General features: G+C 44.0%; 1 protein-coding gene across 1 annotated transcript; it reads left to right on the top strand.

The window, feature by feature from the left end:
- Positions 1 to 911: 911 nt before the first annotated feature.
- Positions 912 to 19,951, top strand: LOC109873659 (scm-like with four MBT domains protein 1). The gene is given in 23 exon segments (XM_031822474.1): positions 912 to 1,027; positions 3,941 to 4,037; positions 4,108 to 4,199; positions 4,336 to 4,579; positions 7,407 to 7,495; positions 7,638 to 7,675; positions 7,677 to 7,797; positions 7,799 to 7,877; positions 8,068 to 8,162; positions 8,231 to 8,332; positions 9,904 to 10,063; positions 12,089 to 12,171; positions 12,241 to 12,367; positions 12,586 to 12,699; positions 12,811 to 12,853; positions 12,998 to 13,059; positions 13,138 to 13,277; positions 14,842 to 14,951; positions 15,209 to 15,384; positions 15,545 to 15,717; positions 17,177 to 17,386; positions 17,510 to 17,638; positions 17,747 to 19,951. Coding segments are annotated over 22 exon segments (2,556 nt in total). The 5' UTR covers positions 912 to 1,027; positions 3,941 to 4,012; the 3' UTR covers positions 17,891 to 19,951.
- Positions 19,952 to 21,847: the final 1,896 nt, after the last annotated feature.

Genomic DNA, 21,847 nt, shown 5'->3' on the forward strand with positions numbered 1-21,847 from the left:
ATAATGGAAATTCAATGGAAGTATTTGCATCGAGTTTCCCACCACCCCACATCTGTCCTTTAGTGCGTCTCTTGGTGCTGTTGCCATGGAAACGGAGTAGACCTAATTACTGCTTCAGTCTCCTCCCTGCGAGAGAAAAAAAAGTCTATAGTCAAATGGAAAAAAAGTCTATAATCCTACCTGCAAAGTCTAAAACAATCATGTATTTTGGCCTACAGAAATATACCATACAAATGAAAAGTTGCCTTTAGTCTATAGAGAATTCGATGCAGACAAGTCAAAAGATAGGGTATTGAATTGCATTGTTGATATATCTACTGGTCTGAATAAATGTAGATAGCAAGACAGATGCACAGCACTGTAAATACAGAAAGCTAAAACATACATGGCTAAATATAAGCACAATGCACAAGACAGCACTTTGCAATCCATATTGCGTTTCATACAGTTAGTGTGCTGTATAATTGATTGCCCGGCACAGCCAGAAGAGGACTGACCACCCCACATTGCCTGGTTCCTCTCTTGGTTTCTTCCTAGGTTCTGGCCTTTCTAGGGAGTTTTTCCTAGCCACCGTGCTTCTACACCTGCATTGCTTGCTGTTTGGGGTCTTAGGCTGGGTTTCTGTACAGCACATTGTGACATCGGCTGATGTAGAAAGGGCTTTATAAATACATTTGATTGCATGGCTCACGACGACAGCCTGTGTAGGCCTATTTTCTTTTGCTTATCCTTGACCGCGTGTCTTTGTTTTTGAATTGATTTTGATATGCTGTTGTAATTTAAACAAAGACAACACAAAGTTTGGGGCAGAGTATGTTCATATTTTTCCTCTAATCGCTGAATTATATGACCAAGTCCATCGGTGCGGGACGCCTTTTCCTCTTGACAGCCCCAGTTTGAGAAAGTAAATGATCGAGCATGCGCAGTTGAGGTTTGTGATATATTGCAAGGAAGCAGAGAACAAGAGAGGCTTGCGAGGGAGATGTTTTAAATTTACTTGGAAAAACTAGGAAACGTTGAGATTCACGTAAGTTTATAAAATACTTAGCTAATATTTACAATGTACTAACGGGCAAACGCATTTTCAGCTGCCTTAGTGGCTCACGTGTGTTTTTTCCTGGTGTCAAAGAAGCTGTGTTGTGCTCTATTGAGTACGCAGCGCCATACTAATACTTGACATTTCAGCTGCAAACTTGCTCGTGGACAGTGGGAACGGTGTGCAAGCTTCGCGCACCCGATCATTTTCATTGCACAGATTGATATCCACGATCAACATTGCAAAACCGCCAGAGGCACGCCTGGTTGTGTTATTCTCTTTTCAATGTTGTGAATTCAATTTTGATCACGACCACAATATAGAATTTAAAGTTGAGCTGGGCGCATGACGTCTTTGCCTGCAATATTGTGTCAACAGATTGTCATATTGCTGATGCTGACACAACCTTTCCCTGAAAAGTCTGACTCGTTTTTTTTTGTAGTCAATGTTTTATTTCATGGTTGTTTAGCTTGCGATGTATCATTGCAAGCGTCTAATGTAACATTGTAAAATAATATACAGTGTAGCCGATTACACCGTTCCACGCTATTCTGTGGCAAAATGTGACCTATACTGTTTATTGCAACCTAACATAAACAAAGTATCAACATATGTGTAGGCAGGCTTTAGCATTTTTGTGCTGGTTTTGCCACGCCATGGTCAACCTACCCCTTTTCTGAGATGGGACGTTGTTAACCTACTGGCGGGAACACCTGTCACTGCAGGCGGGAGGCAGAGTATGCTATATATATATATATATATATATATTAGTGCAGTTTATAACCTTAAAAGTGCACACTCATCGTTTGATATCACTGCTTTGTCACATTGACGTTATCGGAGGATATCAGGCAGGGATTTCTCAGGATGAGTTCAGTTAATGACTTCTTAAATGAATAAAGATGTCAACAACTCATGGGCTGGTCGAAGGCTGTGTGTGTGGTAGGAATGGGTCTAGGCCAGATAGCCTGCTTTAAGCAGGGCTCTAATCCTTCCTGAGACTGATCACCCCTGACAGAGAAGGGAGAGAGATTGACAGTAATATTGAATTGAAAGAAAGCTTAAAGGCAGGGCCGGTCCTTGACGTTGAAAAGACGTCTAAAATATTTTCCAGTTTAGGTTCTGAATTTTGGGGGGAAAGTAAGTATTTTCCAGGACGTTGAAAAAGCATGAAAAACATTGAAAAATACATATATTCCGGATGTTGAAGTCAGGTTCATTTTTGGTTATGAATTAAAGTTTAAAATACGTGTTTCCAGACTTTTAAAATATATATATTCCGCGCGTTGAAATCCGGACCGGACCAAAAATCAATGTCAGTTGATGTTGAAATCAAGGTTGGTCTGGACCACACCAAATCTGAACCAAACATAGACGTCTATGATTGGTTCATATTTGGTCCGGACCAAAATCCAATGTCCGTGGAAATCAAGGCCGGTCCAGACTGCAACAAAAAAAACAAGGCGACGGCTAAGTGGCCTACAGTTTGTAAAACACCCCAAAAATACTTCGGTTCCTGTTTACTTAGGCGTGGCCTACCATGTCTGCCCGCAATGGAATTTTATGAATGCCCATCCATGTGGTAGGCCCACCATTTGTAAAACAGGCCGTTGCATTGACTGTATTAGTCCTTATTCCTGTGTTAAATCAATTTGACTATTTTAAGCTCTGAATATCGTAGGCCACTACCCAACTTTTTAGGAGTTATGGTGAGCCTATTTGCAATGTGTTTACACAGCAGGACATGCAGAAGTATATTATTTTTCGCATGATCAGCTTGTCAAAAATGTACAGATACAAACTTGAAACCACTGATCATGACAATGGGGTGAAACTCCTGGACGACAGTTGTGAATGGCCATTCCATATTGTCCGTTTTACTTTGACCTGGCCTGTTTTTAGGATATTTTTGTTAACATATCTTTTATTTGATTGGGCAGCATTTAGGTTAGGCTAGTTGATTGGAGAAACCTGCATGATGTAAAAAGTGTCAGTCTCAATACATTCATACAGTCTATCTCCAGCCTGTAGGCTACAGAAAAGGCCATAAACTTTCCCGTAGCATGCGCTAGCACGCGCTCCAGCAGGTATAATTCACTGGTCACCCCCAAAGCCAATTGCCTTTCCTTCCAGTTCTCTGCTGCCAATGACTGGAACGAATTGCAAAAATCACTGAAGCTGGAGACTCGTATGTCCCTCTCTAACTTTAAGCACCAGCTGTCAGAGCAGCTCACAGCTCACAATTTGTAATTATTTTGCCACTATGGCCTATTTATTGCCTTACCTCCCTTATCTTACCTCATTTGCACACACTGTATATAGACTTTTCTATTGTGTTATTGACTGTATGTTTGTTTATTCCATGTGTAACTCTGTTGTTTGTGTCGCACTGCTTTGCTTTATGTTGGTCAGGTCGCAGTTGTAAATGAGAACTTGTTCTCAACTAGCCTACCTGGTTAAATAAAAGTGAAATACAATTTTGGGGTGGAGCACCGCAGCGATGTGTCTCTCCAACAGCACCCTGGAGGGGCACACTGGGAATGGACAAGCAACATATTTTGCACCCCAGCCTTTGACAAAGTGGGCACTACTTATCACAGGGCGGCATCAACGCTCACCTGAAAAACCCATATGCCACTGGTTGAGAGAAATTGCCATTGTTTTGGGGCAGAATGATGTTTTGTAGGCAGATGCCTAATGAGCAGGCCGGCCGTGCCTGAAGGTCCCACATTCAAAACAGACAGCTTTCCTATTGCAACTCTCCTCTCAACCTACCTAAATCTTCATGAGTGCTAACCTTTTTTTTGTCTTGGAAGTGGAACTGTATAAGTGTGTTGTAGTTACTGAGTACCAGGCACTAAACACAGACATGTTTATTTCATGTCGTCTTTGTATCTTTTTCAGGTGGATCTAAAGTGGTTTTAGCTACTGCTAATACAGTCTTCTGGGTGGTGTTGGGAACACAGTAGGGGCATCATGAACCCCGAGGCACAGGAATCTGGTGAGTCTCACAATGGTTCAATGGCAGTGGTGTATTTTTCTGTCTTTATAAATGAGTTTGTGTCTTTCAGCAGGGGGCTCTGACCTGGAGTCTGACTTCAACTGGGATGAATATCTGGAGGAGAATGGAGTATTGGCTGTTCCACATCACGCCTTCAAACATGTATGTCTTATTTCACTGCATCAGGGCCCATTTGCAGATATGGTACTTATAGTTAGGGCCCAGTGTTTTTCCTGGTCAGGGCCCTATTTATTGTATATCCACTCACACATGAATTATAGTTGTCTTTCCCTGTCAGGTGGACCGTAGCCTGCAGACAGGGCTGGCCCCAGGGATGATGCTGGAGGTGTCTGTGCGTTCAGAACCTGACCAACCCTACTGGGTGGCTACCATCATCACTGCCTGTGGCCAACTGCTGCTGCTGCGCTATGAGGGTTACCATGACGACCGACGAGCAGACTTCTGGTCTGACATCATGACCTCTGACCTCCACCCTCTGGGGTGGGGTAGGCAGCAGGGGCGGCCAATGAGACCACCCAATGGTGAGGGGGTGACATAGGGGTTAATGGCAATATACGTTTGTGTTGCTGTAGACCGGTTGGGCCCTGTGCTCAAATAAATGTATTGGAATACACAGTTTTTCCATATACAGTTGAAGTAGGAAGTTTACTTACACCTTAGCCAAATGCATTTAAACTCAGTTTTTCACAATTCCTGACATTTAATCCAAGTAGAAATGACCTGTTTTAGGCCAGTTGGCATCACCACTTTATTTTAAGAATGTGAAATGTCAGAATAATAGTAGAGAGAATTATTTATTTATTTCATCACATTCCCAGTGGGTCAGAAGTTTACATACACTCAATTATTATTTGGTAGAATTGCTTTTAAATGTTTTAACTTGGGTCAAACGTTTCAGGAGCCTTCCACAAGCTTCCCACAATACGTTGGGTGAATTTTGCCCCATTCCTCCTGACAGAGCTGGTGTAATAGTCAGGTTTGTAGGCTTCCTTGCTCGCACACGCTTTCAGTTCTGCCCACAAATTTTCTATAGGATTGAGGTCAGGGCTTTGTGATGGCCACTCCAATACCTTGACTTTGTTGTCCTTAATCCTTTTTTCCACAACTTTGGAAGTATGCTTGGGGTCATTGTCCATTTGGAAGATCCATTTGTGACCAAGCTTTAACCTCTTGAAGCTAGGGGGCACTTTTTATTTTTGGAAAAATAACGTTCCCAAAGTAAACGGCCTATTTGTCAGGACCAGATGCTAGAATATGCATATAATTGACAGCTTAGGATAGAAAACACTCTAAAGATTCCAAAACTGTAAAAATATTGTCTGTGAGTATAACAGAACTGATATCACAGGCGAAAGCCTGATAAAAATCCAATCAGGAAGTTACTCTTATTTTGAAAGCTCTGTGTTCCTATGCATCCCTATTGACCATTGAAAGGGATATCAACCAGATTCCTTTTTCTATGGTTTCCCTAAGGTGTTTACAGCCTTTAGATATAGTTTCAGGCCTTTATTTTGAAGAATGAGCGTGAACAACCACATTACATAAGTGGTCAGTTGGGGGCTCTCAGAGTGATTTTTGCACAAAAGAGAGAGGCAGCCATTGTTCCTCCCGGTCCTAGTGAAAAGCCAACTGTCCCGGTTGATATATTATCGAATAGATATTTGAAAAATACCTTGAGGATTGATTATAAAAAAACGTTTGACATGTTTCTGTCGACATTATGGATATAATTTGGAATTTTTGTCTGCGTTGTCGTGACCGCTAATTCCGGTGGATTCCTGGGCATAACGCACCAAACTAACGGAGGTATTTGAATATAAGAAATATCTTTATGGAATAAAAGGAACATTTACTGTCTAACTGGAAGTCTCGTGAGTAAAAACATCTGAAGATCATCAAAGGTAAACGGTTAATTTGATTGCTTTTCTGATTATCGTGACCATTTTCCTGATGCTAAGTGTACATAATGCTATGCTAGGCTATCGATAAACTTACACAAACGCTTGTATTGCTTTTGCTGTAAAGCATGATTTCAAAATCTGAGACGACAGGGTGATTAACAAAAGGCTAAGCTGTGTTTTGCTATATTTCACTTGTGATTTCATGAATATGAATATTTTCTAGTAATATTTTTTGACTGTTGCGCTATGCTATTCAGCGTTGCTGATGACAAATATACCGGATCCAGGATGGGTAGTTCTAAGAGGTTTTTAACTTCCTGACTGATGTCTTGAGATGTTGCTTCAATATAATATCCACATAATTTTCCTACCTCATGATGCCATCTATTTTGTGAAGTGCACCAGTCCCTCCTTCAGCAAAGCACCCCCACAACATGATGCTGCCACCCCCGTGCTTCACGGTTGGGATGGTGTTCTTCGGCTTGCAAGTCTCCCCCTTTTTACTCCAAACATTACGATGGTCATTATGGCCAAACAGTTCTATTTTTGTTTCATCAGACCAGAGGACATTTCTCCAAAAAGTACGATCTTTGTCCCCATGTGCAGTTGCAAACCGTAGTCTGGCTTTTTTATCGCGGTTTTGGAGCAGTGGCTTCTACCTTGCTGAGCGGCCTTTCAGGTTATGTCAATATTTGACATGTGGAAGTGGAGACTTTTGTACCTGTTTCCTCCAGCATCTCCACAAGGTCCCTTGCTGTTATTCTGGGATTGATTTGCAGTTTTCGCACCAAAGTACGTTCATCTCTAGGAGGCAGAACGTGTCTCCTTCCTGGGTGGTATGACGGCTGCGTGGTCCTGTGATGTTTAGAATTGTGTGCTACAGATGAACGTGGTACCTTCAGGCATTTGGAAATTGCTCCCAAGGATGAACCAGATTGTGGAGGTCTACAATTTTTCTTCTGAGGTCTTGGCTGATTTCTTTTGATTTACCCATGATGTAAAGCAAATCGGCACTGAGTTGGAAGGTAGGCCTTGAAATACATCCACAGGTCCACCTCCAATTGACTCAAATGAAGTCAATTAGCCTATCAGAAGCTTCTAAAGCCATGACATCATTTTCTGGAATTTTCCAAGATATTTAAAGTTACAGTCAACTTAGTGTATGTAAACTTCTGATCCACTGGAATTGTGATACAGTGAATTATAAATGAAATAATCTCTGTAAACAATTGTTGGAAAAATGACTTGTGTTTCAAGCACAAAGTAGATGTCCTAACCGACTTGCCAAAACTATAGTTTGTTAACAAGACATTTGTGGAGTGGTTGAAAAACAAGTTTTAATGACTCCAACCTAAGTGTACAGTATGGGAACTTCTGACTTCAACTGTATACAGGAATTAACAGCTTAAAGATACACACACAATTTATGAATGTGATGTGGGTCCAGGTGTCCGTGAGAAACATGGTGACTGGGAGGCTGTCCTAGAGGAGGCTCTGGCTCAGGGAGGGAGTGCACCAGCACACCTGCTGCAGGGGGTGAGTGGGAGAGGGAGGAGTGGGGACACAAGGACCATAACTATTGCTAGGACCTATTCAACATCACCTCATGTCAGAAAAGCTTGATTCTTTTTTTACATTTTCAGTATTTTTTTAAATAAAAAAATGTCAACATGTCCAGGCTCAGGCAGGGGGAGACCCAGCAGACCTGTTTCCCAGTATGTATGGACCCAGGGGTGGCCTGGGGGGCGCAGGTGGAGGACAACATAGGGGGCCGTCTGTGTCTGCGCTACGCTGGGACAGAGGGGCTCACCCAATCACTGAACAGGCGATGGATATTCTACCTGGACCTACCTGGACCCCCTCCTGTACCCACCTGGCTGGGCTGAGGAGAACAGCTGCTCTCTCACCCCACCTGCTGGTAAGGAACAGAACTGCTTCAGCACCTTGTGGTGCACCTTGTGGTGCTGTTGACCAACCCTGGTCCTTGAATAAGGTGTATTAATGCTGGGCTGGTTGCCTGCTGACCACTGTTTGTGTTTGTTTGGATGCTTTGTGTGTGTTTAAGTATTAATGAGTTACTTAGTGATAATGTCACTGCTGTGTTTCAGTGCTTTGTGGTTTGCGCAGTGAAGCAGAGTGGGAGGAGGTGAGAAAGACCATCAGACAGCCTAAAGAAGAAGCCTTCAATCGAGACTTCTTTAAGGTACGCTTTACATCTCCCTCTCTCTGCCCTCTCTGTCTCCCTATGACATATCTTCTGTGTGTTTGTAGGACAGGCCAGTCCTCTCTCCTCACTGCTTCTCTGAGGGGATGAAGTTGGAGGCGGTGAACCCCGCTGCCCCCTTCAACATCAGCCCAGCTACTGTCACCAAGGTAATGCCCCCTTCAACATCAGCCCAGCTACTGTCACCAAGGTAATGCCCCCTTCAACATCAGCCCAGCTACTGTCACCAAGGTAATGCCCCCTTCAACATCAGCCCAGCTACTGTCACCAAGGTAATGCCCCCTTCAACATCAGCCTAGCTACTGTCACCAAGGTAATGCCCCCTTTAACATCAGCCCAGCTACTGTCACCAAGGTAATGCCCCCTTCAACATCAGCCCAGCTACTGTCACCAAGGTAATGCCCCCTTCAACATCAGCCCAGCTACTGTCACCAAGGTAATGCCCCCTTCAACATCAGCCCAGCTACTGTCACCAAGGTAATGCCCCCTTCAACATCAGCCCAGCTACTGTCACCAAGGTAATGCCCCCTTCAACATCAGCCCAGCTACTGTCACCAAGGTAATGCCCCCTTCAACATCAGCCTAGCTACTGTCACCAAGGTAATGCCCCCTTTAACATCAGCCCAGCTACTGTCACCAAGGTAATGCCCCCTTCAACATCAGCCCAGCTACTGTCACCAAGGTAATGCCCCCTTCAACATCAGCCCAGCTACTGTCACCAAGGTAATGCCCCCTTTAACATCAGCCCAGCTACTGTCACCAAGGTAATGCCCCCATGTCACCAACAGACGTTAAACACTTTTTTGCATTGAAGTGTGAAGACTACCACTGTAAGCAGTAGGCCTACTGTAGACTACCACTGTAAGCAGTAGGCCTACTGTAGACTACCACTGTAAGCAGTAGGCCTACTGTAGACTACCACTGTAAGCAGTAGGCCTACTGTAGACTACCACTGTAAGCAGTAGGCCTACTGTAGACTACCACTGTAAGCAGTAGGCCTACTGTAGACTACCACTGTAAGCAGTAGGCCTACTGTAGACTACCACTGTAAGCAGTAGGCCTACTGTAGACTACCACTGTAAGCAGTAGGCCTACTGTAGACAAAGTTTCAGAATTCGCGGGCAGTGCAGCATATTGAGGTTTGGGGAAAAGTATATACAACATTTTATTGATATATCAAACAATCTTTTTACAGGTCTTCAACAATTTCCAATTGGTTTTGTCTTTCTGACATGTTCAGACACAGCAAAAGCAAAAGAAAACAGTCTGCCCACCTCTCCAGAGACAATTGATTAAGTTCGCCTTGCATTGCTATTTCCTTAGAAACTGTCTTGGCCTAATTCCAATACTTCCAAAGTATACAGCAAATAAGGGCATTATTGTCACCATAGAAGGTGAATGATGGGCAGTTTTCATGTGGAGTTATAATGCTCGTTCACGCGTACACAGTTTCACCACAGGTCTGATTTATAACAGGAAACGTGTGGTGTGCTCCCAAGTTTATAAATCTCATTATTTTTGTGCGTGCACAGTCTTTTCAGAAGTGGCACACAGCTATTCAGTGTTACATTTACACAATGGTTATAAATGATGTCACCACAGTAACACCCCCACCGCACCCACACAGCTTCTTCCGTGATTATCAATTACGTATAGTGTGTGATAGGTTGCACCTAGTTGTATGGGGCTGCAACAGTGATGTCATCATTGTGTTCCCCAGGTGTTGAATGAACAGTACTTCCTGGTGCAGATGGACAGTCTACAGGGAGACAGTGAGGGGGCGGGGCCTGGCTCATCATTCCTCTGTCACCATGGAAGCACTGAAATCTTCCCTGTCCAGTGGAGCCTTAAAAATGGGGTACCCCTCAGTCCCCCTCCAGGTGAGGCAGAATAAACCAGAGGTGTGGACTCGAGTCACATGACTTGATAGAAAATAAAATAACTTCAGACTTGGAGCATCAAGACTCGTGACTCGACTGAACTTATCTGGCCAGGGTTTTGTCACTAATTTTGTTGCAGAGAGTCTCCGGATATTCAATGTCTGCTTTTTATTTTATTTTTTACCCATCTAGCAATAGGTGCTCTTTGTTGCGAGGCATTGGAAAACCTTCCTGGTCTTTGTGGTTGAATATGTGTTCGAAAATCACTGAAGGACCTGAAGGACCTTACAATTATCTGTATGTGTGGGGTACAGAGATGTACATTCAAAAATCATGTTAAACAATATTATTGCATACATACAGAGTGAGTCCATGCAGCTTTTTAAATTGATTTATTAGGCAAGTCATTTAAGAACAAATTCTTATTTACAATGACGGCCTACCCCGGGCTAAACCAGGACTACGCTGGGCCAATTGTGCGCTGCCCTATGGGACTCCCAATCACGGCCCGGGTGTGATACTGCCTGGATTCGAACCGGGTACTGTAGGGACGCCTCTTGCACTGAGATGCAGCGCCTTAGACTGCTGTGCCACTCGGGAGCCCGTTATGTGACTTGTTAAGCAAATTTTTATTCCTGAACGTATTAAGGCTTGCCATAACAAAGGTGTTGAATACTTATTGGCTCAAGACATTTCAGCGTTTAATTTTTAATTAATTTGCCAAAATGTCTAAACGTAATTACACTTTGACAGTATGGGGTATTGTGTGTGTGTAGGCCAGAGACACAATCTCAATTTTATAAATTTTAAATTCAGGCTGTAACACAGCAAAGTGGGAAAAGTCGAGGGGTGTGAATACTTTCTGAAGGCTCTGTATAGCCTACCATTTGGAGTTTATATATATATTCCTTTGTTTATTCAATCTGGCCACTAACATAGACCTACGGCATTGCACAAAATTCTTATTTCAAAAACATCTCATCTGTGCTTCAGAACCAAAAAGTGGCTCATCTTGACTGTTGACCAGTCATTGGCATTGGCGTGCAAAGACGGGCTCACATATCCAGGTTAATGACCAGACAAGACAGCACTTTAATTTTCTCAGGTTTTTCCTGGCACTTTTTTTTTCTTCATATAAAATACCATTTAGCAATCTGCTACTCACGCATCTTTACCAGAACAAAATACTAGCTGGATATTTCAGATGGGACTAGTTTGGATGGGTTAGTTATATAGCTCAGTGGTGGGTAGGACTTCTGGCTACAGATAGTTCTAACCTCAATACTCATGGGATGAAGATGCAACATATTCTGGCTAACTAATTACGATATTTGTGAGGAAGAAAAAGTCTACAGACAAACCATGCTTTCCAACCGATCCTGCTGGATACAGGCACGATATCCCAAGTGGATATTGAATGCTAACGTGAATGACTTTCAGCTCTAAGTGCAGGTGTCTTGTGTTTTTGAAAATGCAGCACCGTTTATATCTGAAATGACAGGCGACAGAACAGAAATTGCGTGTGCGTGCACACTCCGTTTGAGAACCACTAAGCTAGCGAACAGATGGCTGATTTCCTGGCCAGCTGATGGATCGGGTGCAGCACAAACTGCACTTTGTAGGGAGAGCGGTTTGCCATAAATAAATATGCAGCTCCAAAAATAGTTTGGTGATCAAGAATATTAACGGTTTACTTTGCAAGCTCACCAGTAATAGGGCATCAATCAACAATGACTAACATAGGTCTGCTGGTCTTTTGGTATGTCAATATTGCTTGAAATTGATCAATGAAAAGGGCTGCCTGGTAGCCTAAACATTTTTTTAAAATAAAGGTTTGTTTTTTACTTGTGACTTGACTTGCCCTTAGATTGCACAACTTGGACTTGACTCGGCCGGTTCTCGACTTGAGACTCGGACCTTGTGACTTAATAATAGTGACTTGGTCTGTGGAATACACTCATCTCATGCACTGTACTGCAGTTACCAGTGAAATGTTACTGTGTTCCTGGGTATGTGGGTGTGTAGGTTACCAGGGTCAAGACTTTGACTGGGCGTATTACCTGAAACAGTGTGGCGCAGAGGGAGCGCCAGAGAGCTGTTTTCCTGTGGTGAGACATGCACACACACACACACATATATATTATACCACTGACTGATGACAGGTGTTTTTCCTCCAGGAGCAGAGTGATCATGACTTTGTTGAGTTCATGAGGCTGGAGGCGGTGAATCCCATCTCTCCTAAATACATCCACATGGCAACTGTAACCAGGGTCAGAGGTCAGCACATCTGGATAGGTCTAGAAGGTGAGAACAGAACAGCTGTATAATGGAGAGAAAGTGCTGGGTTGGAGAGATGTAAGGGTTTTGGGGGAAGGATGTTGATCTTGTGAATATTATCACTACGACCAAGTCAGTTTTGTGTGGTAATTTCAGCTACCTGAATTCTCAGTGTTCTATTTACATAGTGTTTACGTGTTCAGCCACTCATACCCTCCTCCCTCTGCTCTGTGTGTTCTCTCCAGGGTTGAAGCAGACTCTGCCTGACGTCATCACGCATGTGGAATCCCTGGACATCTTTCCAGTCAGCTGGTGTGAGAGTAACGGCTACCCCCTCCAACACCCCTCCAAAGCTACAGGTCAGGCTCCAAACAAGACCCTCCTGTCCAATTTGGGGATTGGTCTATGTCAGTGTTTTATCTGTCGGTTACTGTCAAATGTAGTTTGACTTTTGACCTCTTCTGTTGCAGCTCCAAGGAAGAGCTGTGTGGCCGCGGTGCAACCAGAGAAGCAGTGAGTTTTTGCAGACTGCACATTACTGAGAGAGAGTGGGAATCTAAATGAAAAAGCTGAACCTGTTCCTCTACTCTTACCCAACTTTGACATGTCAGTTTTTATTTCTAACTGTATGTGTATTTGGGTTTGATCCGATGGCAGATCTCAACTTAAAGCCACGCCCCATGCAGCGAGGCAGCAGGATCTGAGCCAATCAGAGAGCGGTGAGTGTAATACCTTGTGAAAAATAATTTGTGCAAAAATAATGCGTATGAGAATCTCACGTCTGTGTCTGTCAGCAGCTCAGGGGAACGGAAAGTACAGCTGCCCAAAGATCTTCTTCAACCACCTCTGTTTCTCTGGCCCCTACCTGAACAAGGGCCGCATCGCAGATCTGCCCCAGAGCATCGGCCCTGGCAACTGTGTTCTGGTGCTGAAAGAGGTGATCGAGACAGCAGCACACATCTACAAGCTCCTCTCAATCTAAAAATATCAGGCCAACATCCAATCTCCCCTTCCTCTCCAAGGTTTTAGAAAAAGTGGCTGCTGTACAGCTCCAGGACCATCTCAGTCTGAACAACCTACAGTATTTGAGAAGTTCCAGTCAGGTTTCTGGCCGGCCCACAGCACTGAAACGGCCCTACTCAGGGTCACCAACGACCTGCTGGTGCAGGCTCCCCCTGTCCCCTGATCCCCCTGGACTTGAGTGCAGGATTTGACACTGTCGCCCACCCCATCCTACTTGAACGCTTCCTGGATGCCACCGGACTGTCTGGACCAACTCTGAGCTGGTTCCACTCCTACCTCTCACAGGACTGAGTATGTGTTGCTAGGTGGGCCCAGGTCCCGGACCCACCACGTCACCTGCGGTGTACCACAAGGATCTGTTCTTGGACGCATCCTGTTCGTCCTGTACATGTTCCCCATCGTGTCATTACCCGGCATGGAATCTCATTCCACTGTTATGCTGATGAACACATGCCTTGAGTAGATGGATGAAGGAAAACGTCCTTCAACTGAACAGCAGCAAAACTGAGGCCCGACATGTTGGCACCCCCCTCCAGGTCCAGCACTCACCAATAACACACCTCAACATTGCAGGACAGCACATCCCTCTCTCTCTCCCTCAGTTTCCAATCTGGGTGTAAAGCTTGATTTCTCCCTGACCTTTGACAGCCACGTAAAGCGTCATTCTGTCACCTCAAGAACATTGCCCAACTCCGTCCCACCCTCACTCAGTCTGATGCAGAGAAGCTCATCCATGCCTTTATCTCCTCAGGGCTGGACTACTGCAACACACTCTTCATCAGGAGCCCTGGCAGGAGTCTTCAGAAGCCCCAATACATCCTGAACAGTGCTTCCAGGATCCTGGTCAGTGTGTGGAAACACCATCACATCACCCCCATCATGGCATCTCTGCACTCGCTCCCCGTCTCATTCCGGATCGACTTTCCGGTGTATTCGTGGCAATACCCCTCCTTATCTCAAAGAACTGCTCTCCCTCCAAAACCTCACCCGCACCCTCAGGTCAAGCCATAGCCTGCTCCTACACGCCCCCAGGATTAATCTCCGCTCCTTGGGGGATTAGGCTTTCATCTCGACCTCCCCCAGCCTCTATAATGCCCTCCCGGACCACCTGTAGGCACACTTTAAAAGGGGCCTAAAGAACCTTCTCTTTAGGAAGAATTTCAGTTGATAGCTGTGCTTCTTGGTGTCCGTGTCTCTTGTAGCGTCAGCTATGTTCTTTGTCAGTTTCCCTGTCTAGTTGTGTCTTTTATTATTCATTTGGTTCATTTAAAAAAAAAATTATGCACTTTTAGATTATTCTGTATAATGAAAAGCGCTTTACAAATGTAATGAATTATTAACACACGCGCTCCTGTAGATTACTTCTCACTGATATCACCATACAGATACATAATCCACTCTAGTATCCTGTTTAATTCTGTGCTGTATCCTACAGTGTGTACTTCTAACCCCCCGTCTCCTCCTGCCCTGTGGTCCAGGTGTTGACGCTGCTGATCAGCTCGGCCTACAAGCCCAGCCGGGTGCTGAGGGAGCTGCAGCAGGACCCAGAGCTGAGGCGGCACGGCCAGGGAGAGACTCTCAAGGCCAAGTCAGTCTACCCAACCAATAGACAGACCACAGTATACACCATAACAACACTAACATGATAGTGATACCATGACGGTTTAGATTGTACAGTATTAGGATAAAATAGTAGTAGTCACGTGACACTGAGGATATATGTTCTCTCTGCTCCATGAACATCATACTGGATGCAGGAACTGGGAGAGATGCTCTCTGCCACATTGGTCTCTGACAGACCGTATTAATGGGTGTACCTATCCTGCTCTGGACGGTGGTGTGTAGGTACAAAGGGAAGAGTTACCGGGCCACTGTGGGGATTTCCCGTACGGCTGACCAGGTGGCTGAGTTCTGCAGGAAGACATGTGTGAGGCTGGAGTGCTGCCCCAACCTCATCACACCTCACATGGTGCTGGAACACTGCTCTGAGAACTGTTCCCTGCTCACCAAGACTAAATACAGTACGTGCTACCTTACACACACGTATGCATGTATAGACAGACACACACCGATTTGTATTTACAATGTACTTATCAATATTTAGCTATACAGTCATGTATACCACTCCTGTTATTATTTTTCTAAGATAGTTTCCTTGGTGTCTGTCTATGTACTCTATAGCTCATTACTACGGTAAGAAGAAGACCAAGCGTATTGGCCGTCCCCCTGGCGGTCACACTAACCTGGATATCAGCACCAAAGAGGGGAGCAGGAGGAAGAAGAGGAAGCCCCTGTCTGTCTGCAAAAAACGCCTGTTTACCTCTGTGGACAGCACCCCTGCTTGGTCCCCACTGGTACTGCATATACTGACATTCAACACATTAAAGTAACTGTTCAGTGAAAATCTCACTTTGAAAAGATTATATTCTGTTGACCAGTGGCGTTGATGCTGTTTAATGTTTTTTTCATGCCCCTTTTTTCCCATTACAGCATATTGGCTGACTGTCATTCATATTCCATTCACCCAGTTCAGCGATCGGTGTAGGCTACTACATGAAACTCTAATTTTCCCTATACCCATCATGAGGTTGCTTCAACCTTGCCTATGAATGAAAGTTTACAACGTAGGCGCACACAGGTCAAGAGACAAATTTGAGGTGACATTAAATACTGCCTTGCACACTCTTGCCTGCATCTAGCTGATATAGGGTGTAATTGTTAGTCCAACAGTTGCAAACAAGTTTCTGTTGGACAAATCCAGGTTTGTTTATACCTGTTTCGTTCTGTGTGCTTCTGTTTGAGAAATGTTTTTACAACAGAATTGGCGGAATGAATACATCCCTGATCACACGTGAACACAGTTCACTTTCATAGCAGCCATGTTGTAATCCTTCTCACTCCTATGTGCTCTCCTCCTCTCACCTTGTCCTTTTGCTTGTGGACTTCATTGCGCAACACATCAGCTGTATGTGACCAGGCGAGAACCTTTCCAAGCCAAACCATATTAGAACCGCTACACACAGCCTACATTGTTGTCACCATACTAGCTAAAGTAACGTCATAATCAACAAAGCTAATGACGCATTAGTAAACCCACTACAATCATGCAGTAAATTTAGTGTACAGTCATTAAGCAGTTTAGCAGTTACACCAGCGGGCCCCGGTGCCAATAAATCAGTAAAACCAAAAGCTTACCTTGACTTGGAAGAGTTCCAGTGTTGTATTGGATAGTCATAGCATCCCTCTGTTTGAGCCTGGTGTTTGAGTAGGCTAAACTAGCTAGCTGCATTTGCTAGCTAAGTAAGTGAAACTTAAATAGATTTTTTTTCTTGAAATATCTCTCTCGCCATCTCTTGCTTTTTGAAGAAATTCATTTGTTCAAAACTCTATCTCTTTGAGTCAACTACTCACCACGTTTTATGCAGTGCTAGCTAGCTGTAGCTTGTGCTTTCAGTACTAGATTCATTCTCTGATCTTTTGATTGGGTGAATAACATGCCAGTTCATGCTGTAAGAGTTCTGATAGGTTGGAGGATGTCCTCCGGAAGTTGTCATAATTACTGTGTAAGTCTATGGAAGGGGTGAGAACCATGGGCTTCCAAGGTTTTGTCGCTGTCCTAGCTGTACATTTTTGGAAGAGAAGCTAGAAGTTTAGTTTCCCTCAACCACTGGTCCAAGGTCAGAGATTTTTGAATATTTAAGGTTAGGATTTGGGGTAGGACGCAGTGCAATCTGATTCTACATCTGATTTTATGGGCAACTTTTATATGGAAAGTAATCAAACTCATAACTGTACTCTTTCTTTGCACCCCAGGGTAGTGGAGAGGAGGAGGAGGAGGACCTGGATGAGGACTACTCTCTGAGTGAGGAGGATTCGGGCTCAGAGCAGCAGGGTGACTCTGAGGTGTTAGAGAGGAAGTCCCAGCCCGCCTCTCCCCGTCCCACCCCTCCAGAACCTCGCCCTCGGGAAGGACCCCAATTAACCTCCTACTCAGATGATGATAACCAGCCCCCCTCACCTATGGTAGTGGCTGTTGCATAATTACACACACACACACACACACACACACACACACACACACACACACACACACTGATCCTAGAACTATATATATGTGGAACTCCTTGTTTTTGTGTTCTGTCTCAGAGTGGGCGGGTGGAGTTGCAGGAGAAGCTGCATCTGGACAGCAGTCCTCTGGGCTGGAGCATCACTGATGTGACTCACTTCATCAGAACCACTGACTGTTCCCCGCTGGCGCGCATATTCAGGGACCAAGTAGGAGTGACACACACACACACACTTCGGTGTGGAAAAGGCAATACACATGTGTACACATATACACACGCACAGTGCACTGAGCCATGTTGTTGTGTGTGTTGACAGGAGATCGATGGTCAGGCCCTGCTGTTGCTGAGCCTGCCCACAGTACAGGAGTGTATGGGGCTGAAGCTGGGCCCTGCCATCAAACTGTGTCACCTTATAGAGAGGATCAAACTGGCCTTTTACCAGCACTTTGCCAGAAGATGAGTGTGTGTGTGTCTGTGCGCATGCATTATGTACACTGTTGTTTTCAATTATGTGTATAAACCCTGGATGACTGATAGGGGGCGTTGTATTGAAGCCACCCCACAGCTATCTCTGTACATCTAAATTGTAAAAAAGATGTTGGAAGCTCTAGAATCATTTTTGACATGTGGCCAATACATAGCATCAGCAATCCAGGGTTTATATACATCATCGGTTGTTATGTACATTATATGCTGCTCCAGGATGGACACAGCTTATAGCCTCAGCTGTTCACCCCTGGAATATGTGACTGAATGATGTATCTTTCAGGGATTTCATGTTTGTTTACCATTTGTTTGTACACAGTGGATGGGAATTGAAAAGCACAAGATAATTGAACAAAGTCATGATGGAATTATTTTCCATCCATTCATCACTTAAGCCTTTGGTTGAAATGAAAAGCCAGGTAAAGCATATAAACAAAATAGATCCGGATACCTGTTTAGGTACTAGTTTACCTCTTATTAATGCAAAGCCCCCTCATTGTGAAACCCTAGACATGTTGAATCTGTATAATGTGAATAACACCACCTTATGTGGGGAGACATATTTGCACTATCATCACCAGGTTTTTACATCGGTCTACAAGGTTAGGGTAATCAATTTCACTGACTTCAGACTTTTGGGGCCGGTTTTCCACACAGATTAAGCCTGGTCCTGGACTAAAAACCATCTTCAGTGGAGATTCTCAGTCCAGGAATAGTCTTAATCTCTGTCTGTGAAATGAATCTTAAATGCATCCTATTAGATTCTCAATGGGTTAGGCTGTTTCTCAATGGGTTAGGCTGTTTCTCAATGGGTTAGGCTGTTTCTCAATGGGTTAGGCTGTTTCTCAATGGGTTAGGCTGTTTCTCAATGGGTTAGGCTGTTCTTGACCTTTTTGTCTATGATGACTATGATCACTTTAGTTTTTTACTATAGTAAGTCAGTCACTAGTTATGGGTGTTCATGGAGTGGTCGACAGGGTTATAATGGTCCTGACAATTATGGACCGATCAGAAAGTATTTTATTATTGAGGACCTGTTTGGCCTCATTTTACCTCTTGTATATTGCAGCTTGATCAAAGTATAAACGGAACCATTTTTAAAGTATTTGTAAAGATTGAATGTCAACTATGTTTAAAAGCGTTTTGCAGATTGCTTTGAGTAAAACATCTATTGATTTATATAAAATAATGTAGGATAATATAAAATGTAGGATAATACTCATGCTATCTCTAAAAAAATGAACTGTACTCAAGGCAGAACTGTTCCATGTTTGAGACATTCCCTGTTATTTATGCTCATTATCACCTTCCACATCAGCTTGTCATTTCATTCAGGGCTGTCATTGTAAGTCTTCATGTTTCTATTCCCGTTCACTTTATCGATTTACTTGATTTTACATTCCTGTTGCTCATGTTGAAAATAAGTTCTGGTAGTTAAGTCAACTAAATGGGTTTCTCATGAAACAATCTAAAATGTAAATGGTTTGTGGATGTTACCAATGTGAATATGTTTCCAGAATGATTATTGCTTTTAAAAGTAATAAGATGTGGTCTAGGGCACTGAATCGCAGTGCTAGCTGTGCCACCAGAGACTCTGGGTTCGCGCCCAGGCTCTGTTGCAGCCGGACGCGACCGGGAGGTCCGTGGGGCGATGCACAATTGCGTCGTCCGGGTTAGGGAGGGTTTGGCCGGTAGGGATATCCTTGTCTCATCGCGCACTAGCGACTCCTGTGGCGGGCCGGACGCAGTGCACGCTAACCAGGTCGCCAGGTGCACAGTGTTTCCTCCGACATATTGGTGCGGCTGGCTTCCGTGTTGGATGTGCGCTGTGTTAAGAAGCAGTGCAGCTTGGTTGGGTTGTGTATCGGAGGAAGCATGGCTTTCGACCTTCGTCTCTCCCGAGCCCGTACGGGAGTTGTAGCGATGAGACAAGATAGTAACTACTAACAATTGGATACCACGAAATTGTGGAGAAAGGGGGGTAAAATTCAACAACAAAAAATGTAATAAGATGATAAAATTGCAGTTTATCTTCTTACCAGTGTTGTTTGTTTTTTTCTTCCCAGGAAGCAATCTTCTTCACTGAATGATCTTATTCATATTTAGTGAAATTAGGGTCCACCGTCAAACCATTTCCTAGCAGCACTGAATGATAACATGAAGATTGTATTGGTTCTCAGATGTAAGGTGGAAAATGTCTACTGTCGCTCCAGCTGTTCTCTCCATGATTTAGTGTTAAAGGTCTTACCTACCAGGTTTTATATTGGACTTCTCTCAGCCACACTCATCCAAAATCCAGAGGAACAGAATAATAACAGAACGGGGGGGGGGGGATGACACATCTTCGTTGCCATGTAAGTGACTTGTTTGCCCATTGAATGACTGTCGAGTGTTGAGCGTAACCATTAGATTGGTCCCTTCAGTTGTTACTGTTGTGGACAGAACTATGCGTCTTGAACTCATTTCACTTTTGGCCTAGTGACAAGTAGAGGATGAGGAGGGCCATGAAAGAATGTGATCATAGTGGAGGAGTTGAGTTTTAGACTTTGATTTGTGATATTTTATTAGTCTGTGAAGAGTTACTTTAAAAGAATGCAAGACCATTCCAACTGTAGACAAGATCACGTCATTCACTCCCCAATGATCATCCCCACATGCTTCACTGTGGGGATAGGGTTCTTGGGGTGATGAGGTGTTGGGTTTGCGCCAGACATTGTTTTCCTTGATGGTCAAAAAGCTCAGTTTTAGTTTCATCTGACCGGAGTACCATTCTTCCATATGTTTGGAGAGTCTCCCACGTGCCTTTTGGCGAACACCAAATGTTTGCTTATTTACTTCAATCTCCGCTGTGGAGGTTTGCAGCTCCTTCAGTGTTATCTTTGGTCTCTTTGTTGCCTCTCTGATTAATGCTCTTCTTGGCTGGTCTGTGAGTGATGGTGGGCGGCCCTCTCTTGGCAGGTTTGTTGTGGTGCCATATTCTTTCCATTTTAAATAATGGATTTAATAGTGCTCTGTGGGATGTTCAAAGTTGTGGATATTTTTTTATAACTCAACCCTGATCTGTACTTCTCCAACTTTGTCCCTGACCTGTTTGGAGAGCTCCTTAGTGGATTTGCAGACTCTGGGGCCTTTCAGAACAGCTGTGTGTATGTAATATATATATATATATATATATATATACACACACATCTAATATTACTGAGATTGCGCACAGGTGTACTTTAACTATGTGACTTCTGATGGTAATTGGTTGCATCATATCTTATTTAGGGGCTACATAGGTGGTATGTCATTTTTTTCACTTCACCAATTTGGAAATATGTCCATTACATGAAATCCAAACAAACCTATTTAAATTACAGGTTGTAATGCAACAAAAAAGGAATTACACCAAGGGGGATGAATACTTTTCAAATCAAATGTATTTCTAAAGCCCTTCTGGCTGTGCGGGATGGAGATTATAACAGAACATGGCCGAGATGTTCAAATGTTCATAGATGACCAGCAGGGTAAAATAATAATCACAGTGGTTGTCGAGGGTGTAACAGGTCAGCACCTCAGGAGTAAATGTCAGTTGGCTTTTCATAGCCGATCATTCAGAGTATCTCTACCGCTCCTGCTGTCTCTAGAGAGTTGAAAACAGCAGGTCTGGGACAGGTAGCACGTCCGGTGAACAGGTTAGGATTCCATAGCCACGGGCAGAACAGTTGAAACTGGAGCAGCGGCACAACCAGGTGGACTGGGTACAGCAAGGAGTCATCATGCCAGGTAGTTCTGAGGCATGGTCCTAGAGCTCAGGTCCTCCGAGAGAGAAAAAAGAAAGCGAATTAGAGAGAGCATACTTAAATTCACACAGGACACCGGATAAGACAGGAGAAGTACTGCAGATATAACAAACTGACCCTAGCCCCCCGACACAAACTACTGCAGC

Source organism: Oncorhynchus kisutch, linkage group LG1 (genome assembly GCF_002021735.2).
Source record: "Oncorhynchus kisutch isolate 150728-3 linkage group LG1, Okis_V2, whole genome shotgun sequence".
In the NCBI taxonomy this organism is placed as follows: domain Eukaryota; kingdom Metazoa; phylum Chordata; class Actinopteri; order Salmoniformes; family Salmonidae; genus Oncorhynchus; species Oncorhynchus kisutch.